Source organism: Lactuca sativa, chromosome 9 (assembly GCF_002870075.4).
Source record: "Lactuca sativa cultivar Salinas chromosome 9, Lsat_Salinas_v11, whole genome shotgun sequence".
Taxonomy (NCBI): domain Eukaryota; kingdom Viridiplantae; phylum Streptophyta; class Magnoliopsida; order Asterales; family Asteraceae; genus Lactuca; species Lactuca sativa.
This window is the reverse complement of record NC_056631.2, coordinates 124546934-124556426: the sequence shown is the minus strand read 5'-3', so window position 1 is coordinate 124556426 and position 9493 is coordinate 124546934. Positions and strand designations below refer to the sequence as shown.

Below are 9493 nucleotides of genomic sequence, written 5' to 3'. Positions count from 1 at the left end.
TGATTTCAATTGCATTTTATATTTTATAAAACCAAAAGTTATACAGTTTATGAAAACAAAACTTATATATTATATCAAATCAAAACTTATACTAAGAAAAACATACATGTTACACATTAGAAAAAACAAATCAAATGTATTATGGAACTATGGTTTAGAATCGTACACCGAAATTCCGAAGACCTCTCCAAAAGAATGTGTTCCGAAGAATACAGTTATTTTTTTTTTTAAAAAAAAAGAAAAAAAATTAGGTATTTTTATCAAAAATGTCATTTAAGGGTTGGATACTTGGATTATTCAATTTCCCTTAAATTAACCAAAAATTGTTTTTTCTTTCATTAGGCCGTATAATTTAATCTAAACAAATTTAATCCAGATACTTCCCTCTTGATGAAGCTATACTCACCAGTAGCGTTACACCTCCGGCGACCGCTCTCCTCGCTCCTCTCGGCCTCTATCGCTACCGAAATCAACTCCCTGACGCCGCCGTTTTCTTTGTACCCATCTCTATCTTTCTCGCCTCCTTCTATGTACCTGCAATCTGTACTCAATCAAATCAAACTTCTCTTTAAAAATCCACAAAGTTATTCTTCTATTACCGCTCTAGATTCATTATTAGCCAAACCCCATCTGTTGGATTCTGCAACATCTATCGTCTTAATTGATTACTTGTCTCAGATAAAGAAGCTTGGGAGGAGCAAAAGACTAATTTCACATTTAAAATCAAGAGGAAAAGTAAGTGATTCGTTTCTCTATAGTTTAGTATCTGATTTTTTAGTTAAAGATGGTACAATTAACGATGTCGAGAATGTATGGGAAGAAATTTGTGGTCCAGTAAAAAGCTTTAATTTCTCAAATTACGTGATTTTAGTGTGTAAATTTGGTGGCGTTGATGAAATTAAGTATATTTATGAGAGAATTTCAATGGGTGGTGCGAGTATCTTAGAGATACAAACCTATGTTGCTTTATCTGCGGCTTTATGTAATGTGAATGAGGGATTTTTGGCTAAAAATCTTGTGAAGCAAATGTATGATAAAGGTATTGCTGTTGATAACTGGACATACTTTTTGATGTTCCAGTGTTTTTGTAGAAATGGGAATTTTGATGAAGCCGATTTGGTATTGAGAAAACTTGTACAAAATGGATTCACCATTGACATTTGTATATATGGAAGTTTTCTTCATGGTCTTTGCAAGTGGGGCAAACATCGTGAAGCCAATAAGCTGTTCCAAAAGTTGATAAAACCAAAAGTATCTAGAGAGAGAGGAGTGGTGTTGAAGGAGGGTAGAAGAGCAATCTTTCAATTGAATTGTGAGGGTGTTGTTCCAAAAATGATGTGCTATGAATCTTATTTCCGTGCTTTGTGTAATTATGGGAAACTTGAAGAGGCCGAAATTTTGTTAAAGAAGATGACAAGTGGTAGAATGTTGCCTGAGATTTGTGTTTATGGTTCATTTGTAAGAGCCCTTTTTCGAGGGGGTAGGGATGAGGATGCTATGAAATTCTTTAATGTTCAAAAGAAAAAGGGGTTCGTTCATGTGGATGAGATAGGTAGATATGTAATTATGGGGCTTTGTGAGAAGGGAAAAGCCGATGATGCTTTGAGGATTTTTGAAGAGATTGGGTGTAATGATTTGTTAGTTTTTAATGCTATGTTGGATTGTTATTGGAAACAAAGTAGGGTGGGAGATGCGGAGGTCTTGTTTGAGAGATATCGGTTGTGTGGGAAGCATAACGTAGAGACGTGTAGAATCATGTTGAATGGATATTGTAGTCACAATGATGTATCGAAAGCAATTGTGGTGTTTGAAGAGATGTTGAAGAGCAAAATGGTGGTGGATGGAGCATCATATGAGAGACTTATTTGCGGATTATGTGATCATGGGAGACCAAATGAAGCTTTTCAATACTTGAATGACATGATTGAGGCTGGCCATTTTCTTTTCTCCAAGGGATGGCCATCTCTCTTTCGGTCAATCCTTGACCTTAACATGGATGAACAAAAAATTTAGACATCTAACTTTTATTTTATTTATAATAATAAAATGATAAATGGAGCTGTCATAAATGTTCATTAGTTATGCTTTGATAAATTGCAGCCCAATCCAATGACAAAATCAGGTACCCAATGCTAAAGCATCAAGTCAAGAACATACCATTACAAGAATAATTAAAAACCACGTGCATTTTAATTAGATTACTCAGTCAAAATATATTTACCTAAGTTAAGTGTTAGGCTTTCCTTTGGGAAGCAGTGACCCAGTTTTCCTAGTTTTTAGTTACCACTTCATCATGTTTTATTAGTATTTCATGAATTAATGGATGTAAGTAGAGATGAACCACAAAATTGCGCCAACCTTTGTATTCTCGTTTTATTCCTTTCCTCGAATTGGCCACTATCAACGCTCCTCTATGTGACTATGTCTTCACTCATGAAACCTCATGGGTCTATTTTGCTTGGTTTTTAGGACAGAAAAAATTGGCTTACTTTTTATTTCCCGATTTTTGGTTACATACACCAAATATACTCTGTTATTTGTTTTGTTTTCTTATTAAATTATAGCGTATGAACCACTCGATTCCATTTTTTAACACCCAAATATACCTACTTAATAAAAAAAAGTTAAAAGGGAAAAGCTGATCATGTAGTCTCACAGCACGTATTGTATCTACTCACGACAGGTTTAATTTCTTGACCACTGAAGTGGATAGATTTATTAATTTTATTTCCTTCCCATTTGTTTATTTTATTGTTGTTTCTGTAAAGGTTCATCAGAGTCAAGAAAGGCTGCTTGGTTCACTTGTTATATGTTTGCTTGCAAAGCTTCTGTCATATCATATCTGCCACTTCCATCTTCTTTGAGCTTCTAAGTCATCTACACCATTGATGGAGAATCTCCAAAATACCCCTAAAACTCTACACATAGTGATGTTCCCATGGCTAGCCATGGGCCATCTCATACCGTTCTTTCACTTGTCCAAAATCTTGGCTGAAAAAGGCCATAAGATCTCATATATATCCACTCCAAGAAATTTAAGTAGAATTCCCAAAATACCCCCAAAGCTAACCCATAACATCAAACTAGTCTCGCTTCCCTTTCCAAACGTGGAAAGTTTACCAGAACATGCGGAGTCTTCCATGGACATACCTCACCAAAAAGCCCAGTTTCTAAAAATAGCATTTGATCTGCTAGAGTCACCTCTGGTCATTTTTCTTGAAAGCACAACACCGAAGCCTGACTGGATCATCTTTGACTATGCTTCTCATTGGCTACCCTCAGTTGCATCCAAACTTGGTGTGTCCACGGGTTACTTTAGCCTCTTCACTGCTGCAACACAGGCTTTCCTTGGACCTCCATCACAGCTGTTGAATGACAAAGTCAAACAACGGTCAACGGTTGAGGATTTTTGCCGGGTGCCAGAATGGGTCCCACCTGACTCAAATATCGTTTACCGGCCCCACGAGATCATGAAGTACAGCGAGGGTGCGGTCGGTAACGAATCAGGCGTCTCCGATACCGTACGATTTCTTTCCTCGATCGACGGTTGTGATTTGGTTCTGTTCAGAACAAGTGTCGAGTTCGAACCTCTGTGGTTCCAACTCGTTTGTGAGCTTTATCAAAAGCCTGTAATACCGGTTGGTGTTTTGCCTCCGTCACTAGAAAACCACGAGTTAGATGATTATGGAAATTGCGATGTCGAAATCGGTGAGTTAACTCGGTGGTTAGATGAACAGCAAGTTAACTCGGTTGTTTTTGTCGCGCTAGGAAGCGAGGCGGTTCTAAGTGATGCCGAACTCACTGAGTTGGCTCTAGGGTTGGAGCGTTCGGGTTTGCCTTTCTTTTGGGTAATAAGAAAGTCAATTACCGATTCAATTCAAACCCTTCCTGATGGGTTTCTTTCGAGGGTCAAGGGCCGTGGGATTGTTTATGCGGGGTGGGTTCCACAAGTTAGGATTCTGAGTCATTTTGCTATTGGTGGGTTCTTGACTCATTGTGGTTGGAATTCGGTAATCGAAGGACTTGCATTTGGGCGCGTATTGATATGTTTTCCGGTTATGAACGACCAAGGTTTGAACTCAAGGTTGCTAAGCGGAAAGAAACTTGGAGTTGAGATTCCAAGAATCGAGACAGACGGATCATTTACGAGTGAGGCATTGGCCGAGTCGATAATAGTGGCAATGGTGAGTGAAGAAGGAGAGGTGTTGAGGGCAAATGCAAGAGAAATGAAACGAGAGTTTGGAGATGTGAGCAAGAATGATCATTATATTGATGCTTGTATACGTCACTTAGTGGAAATGAGGAAACCCTAGTGGTTTTGTTGAAATAAGTTTATCTTATGCAAAAGCTGGCATTTATATTCCTATACAATTTTCATAATAATGAATAGTTGTTTTAATGCAGAAAAATCTCACTTCCTAATAAAAATTTCTTTAAAGTGACACATGTCCTTCTTATAAACACCAGCATTCCACATTTCATTTTCTCCTATTCTCTCAAAAAATTCTTCCTGCCCAAACCAATACTTATTATTCCAAGCATTTTAACCAGTTTATTTGCCTGATTTTTCTCCTCATTCGGTTTCCTTTTATCATAAAAACATATTCAAATCAATGTAGATCCAAATCTCCTCTCCTATTCTAATAAAAGAATAGTTTTATTCTCCTTTTGACATGTGTCATCCTATTAAGCCTCCTAATTAATGTATATTTTATTCTATTTTTGCCACGTGTCACCCTATTAGGCTTCTTCATTAATACATGTCATTTATCAACCTATTAATTCTCAATTTTAAATTTTAAATTTTAAAATTTAAATTTCTCACTCTAATTACATTAATTTAATTATATTAGAATAAAAATTAAATTAAAATTAATACAAATTATAAAGTGATATAATTTAACATATTTATTTAAATTAACGATTATAATTTTATATAACTAAAAAATATCTTTTACTTAATAATTTATTTGAAATAATTGATTGATAATTTTAAGTTCTCACTATAATAGTTTAATTAATTTTATAACGGTGATTCCCACGGGTTATAAACTAGTCTCATAATATTAGGAACAAATCTTATGCAATTATGAATCTTCTCGGCTTGATATATTCTTTGATTCCTTTATGGCTTATGTATCTACAATTTTACAATTGAAATTGATTTTTTTCATCGTCTTCTACAGAAAACGATTTCATTTGTTTGGTGTCAATTTTTTCATCTTACTTTCCAATTATAAAGGCTAGCGGCGCAGCTTGTTGCCCGTTTGCCTTCGATCGATATGTATTGGACTATAATATTTTTAGAATATCAATATTAAATATATTCTATTATAAGGTAACCCTTTTTTCACTACTATTGTCACTTATGGTTTCTTTTTCAAAAATCATCAATTGAATATCGGCTAACACCACGTTGTTCCCAATTTCTCACATTCATCTCTATTCTCCATCATAAATCAACATTGACACCATCGAATTCCAGGGATTTTATTAACGAAATGTTGATTTAGAATAGTGAAATGATACATAAGACTATGGGCTTTTATGTAATGGTATTCAGTGTTTTATTGCTTGAACAGTTGATTAAGAGTAAATTGCTTAAAAATATTTATGATTCCATTTAATCTCTCTCTCTCTCTCTCTCTCTCTCTCTCATAGATGAACCCTACATCGGCAACCATCACATATCTTTGTGTCACTCGATCAATATTCCTAGAAGAACTCGAGCACACTTTCTCACTTTAATACTTGATTTTTTTGTTATCCGTGTGTGTAAAATCTGATGCAGATCATATGTCGAAAGATGGATGTAGTTCATGAGTATATAAAATGACTAAAATTCTACGCACGTGTGTCAATGTATAAAATTGATGCAGTCAATCATATTCTTTGTCCAGATTTGTGAAGCAAAAGGTAAAAACATTTTATAGAATCAATATATTTGTTAAAAGCATCCATTTTTTACATACATTTTTAACAATTTTAATTGCGTCTGTTTGCACTTTCAAGTGACGATCATATGCAAGAGCCTACACCTACTTTATCAAACAAGAAGAGGTCATTGGATTTGCAAAGCTATTTTATAGACATGTAGTTGTTAATGAGAAACGTAATACCAGAAATTTACCTTTAGGAGTTAAATGATTAACTTTGAATACTTTTTAGCTACACAGGTTTGTGTATTTTGCTTCTTTCTTCTCTAATTATGATATTTGGTTATGTTTTATTTATTTATTATTTTTTTTTTAAGTCATTTGAATAAGAAAAAACTAAATACATCCTTTTCTTGCGATCATTGATCCAATTACACCCATGTCTTAAATGTAGGTCAAGAAAGGCAGTAAATATAATCAATTAATCCTTCAAGGCTTCAATTAGGATGTACATGGAGATCTGAATCATCTAGATAAGAAATAACTTTTATTTGAACTTTTTTGTGTTTATTTATGAAAATGTCAACCCCCTATAACTAATTATAATGCTATAATTGGAACAATATTCCGAAATATTTTGATGACCAAAAATATTTTGTGTCAGGTCACATATGCCATGGTACAAAGGACATTTTTTTAATGAAAAGGTATGTTGAATGTTGAAAAGTGCATTATGGGAATTATGGGAACGTAAAACATATAACCTTTAAATCATTCTATATTCATGTTGACCATATTTTTGCTTTTCTTCTTCATCCCCATATATAGTAATATTCATCTTTATATCATCATCAATGTTCCTAACTAACAATATCTATTTTGATTTTATTAGGATTTTGAAGTTGCACAATTTGATAATGTTCCTTGATTATCACCAAAAGATGAACATGGTTTGGTTAAGTGGAATAGAAGATTGATGGGACAACTCCTTGAAATTTGGAGGTTAGATCGATCTGACCCTCTTTTTTCATTTTCTATAAAAATGATTTTTATGTCTAACGGGCATTTGTTTTGTTTGTAATAGATGTTTTAAGTTACACTTAGACTAATCACGTTTCATCATTTTGGTTGGGTACACATGATGGAGATTAATCCGGCTGTCATTTGTATGTTAGGTTGGATGACACCATTAGGTAACATTATGTTTTTTGGTCTCCAAGTTGATGATGTTGAAGCTGTTGATGAAGGTAGTTTCAATCTTTCTTTTCTTTTAATGAATATGTTACTTTTATACAATTCTAATAGACTAAACTGTACAAATGGTCCTTGTGGTTAGCTTAAAATTGTCACTTTGGTCCAAAAGTTTTGGACTAGCACCAGAGGTCCAAACTTTTTATTTTGTTGTGAGTTTGGTCCAATTTGCTTTGAACTTTTTTCAAATGACATATTTGCCCTTATCAATTTCCTTTTCTATTTCTTTTTTAATTTAATTTAATTTTTTATTTAAAATTAAATAAAAAAAATGTACAACCATATCCTACCCCACTCACATACCTCTAGAAACTTTAATACCACCTCTCTCTCTCTCTCTCTCTCTCTCTCTCTCTCTCTATTGCTGCCGAACCACCACCTCTCGCCGACCATCGTTGTTGGACCACCACCATTTGATAGATCAGTGTCACCTGCCGGACCATCGCCACTTGTTGGCCTATCCTAGTCACCGGAGACCACCCCTACCCTTATCTTCCTCTCTCTCTCTCTCTCTCTCTCTCTCTCTCTCTCTCTCTCTCTTCACAAAACCATCTCCATCTTCATGATTTTCAGAAAACAAAAATACCACCACCACCACTCGCTTCTGGTGACTGGTTCTGGCAGAGAGGGTTCCGACCACCACCATTTATTGTCTGTTCGATCAACATCGCATCTCCCTTCGCATCACCTGTGCCTTCTGGAACACCACCATCTTGTTGTCATCCCTCCCAAACGACCGCTGCAAACCCTAGTAGCGGTAGCTCTAAAAACCCTAGTTTCGGTGGTACTTTGTGGTTCGAGGTACACAGTGGTGGTGCTTGAGATCTGCAAGAAACAGATGCCTTGGTCGAAGAAAGAAATAGAGGTTGTGGCGGTGGTTTTTTGTAAGCGAAGGGCGGCTGCACCGATGAACAGATTAGGCGAAAAGAACGTTTCGACAATGGAGAGAGATAGATAGATCGAGAAGATCATGGATGTGGCGTCGGAACTCCCTCCACTGCCGGCTTTTTCTCTCTTCTCTTGGTAAACAATCAACGAACAAACCCATATCTACTGGTACGATGAACATGATGTTTCAAACGTTAGCGACACATCGGAGAAAGAGAGATGGCGGTAGTGCTGAAACCCCGATATGTAGCTCATCTGATTTTGAAACCCTAAAATGAAGATATCTCTGTTTATTTCTTCATCTTCTGATCTGTTTGGTGGCTGGAGAGATGGCCGATGGTGTTTCCGTGCAAAGTGGGTGGCGATGTAGTAATAGTGGGGAAGAAGAAAACGAGAGAGAGAGAGAGAGAGATTTATTTTATTTTTATTTTCTTGTTTTTTTTTTAATTTGAAAATCATAAGCAAATAATAAAAAAGAGAAAAACGTATTAATAGGGCAAATCCGTCATTTTGAAAAAAATCAAAATAGATTGGACCAAAAACGCAACAAATAGAAAGTTTTGGACCACTGGCGCTAGTCCAAACCTTTTTGGACCAAAGTGACAATTTTGAGCAAACCACAGGGACCATTTGTGCAGTTTAGTCATTCTAATACTTGAGTACTATTTGTTTATTTCTTTGTAAAAGTATGTTTACATTGACGAGTACAGGTTATAGATCTGGTTATGGATTGGAGAGGACATAGATAATGACTTGGATAGATGGGGAAAAAGTAATAGTAAGTGTTCCAAATCCCGAAATAAGAGTGGATGATGCAGTGATCGAGAAGAATGAAGTTAATGCAATTGATATAGTCAGATGCATAGTAGATAGCAACGTTGTTTTGTTTTTTTTTTTTTTTGTTTGTTTTTGTTTTTGTTTTTTTTTCTTCCAATGAAATTGGAATTCAATATTCCATTCCATGCCATGGTTGGTTACTAATTACCACAAGCTTTTACATCCATACCCTATTCTTCATGAAAATCATGGTAAAATAATTCATCAAACTTTACCCCATAATTAACCCAATTATAAGGCCATTTATGTCTTTTTTACTTTTTTTTTGGTCGGACAAGAGTTCATTTTTTATCCATGGTGCAGTTATTTTGTAGTGCATATAAAATTAATGGTTGTTTTGATGTCAAATGGATCAGATCACAAACGCAGATTATTAACTTCAATAAGTTAAGATCTATTCTTCAATATAATGGACCGAATAACTTGTCATACACTTTTAAGAGTTGTAACCACCTAAAACGGTTGATGACTCAGAAATCAAAGCATGGTTAGATTTACGTGTGAAGACGAAAAATAAAAAAGGTGACAAAAAAAACTTGTTATATAAAGTTTCAAATTTGTTTTAAGCATTATTTATTAATTTTTTGCTTTGAATACTTTTTTGTTTCAAATAAGTGAGCGGAAAAGGAGAAGGTGAGAAA

At 35.0% G+C, this 9493-nt stretch overlaps 1 protein-coding gene across 2 annotated transcripts; it reads left to right on the top strand.

Annotated features, from left to right (window-relative positions):
- Positions 1-596: 596 nt before the first annotated feature.
- On the top strand, positions 597-9122 carry LOC111899207 (UDP-glycosyltransferase 91C1). 2 transcript variants are annotated; one of them, XR_008226213.1, is made up of 5 exons: positions 597-735; positions 6331-6583; positions 6769-6878; positions 7052-7123; positions 8726-9122. XR_008226213.1 is itself a non-coding variant. In XM_023895076.3 (2 exons), exon 2 carries the CDS (start codon positions 2889-2891, stop codon positions 4311-4313), a length of 1425 nt encoding a protein of 474 aa, XP_023750844.1. In that variant the 5' UTR covers positions 597-735; positions 2769-2888; the 3' UTR covers positions 4314-4371. The 2 variants fall into 2 exon arrangements, 1 of the variants encoding a protein (XP_023750844.1); XM_023895076.3 differs by lacking the exons at positions 6331-6583; positions 6769-6878; positions 7052-7123; positions 8726-9122 and adding an exon at positions 2769-4371.
- Positions 9123-9493: the final 371 nt, after the last annotated feature.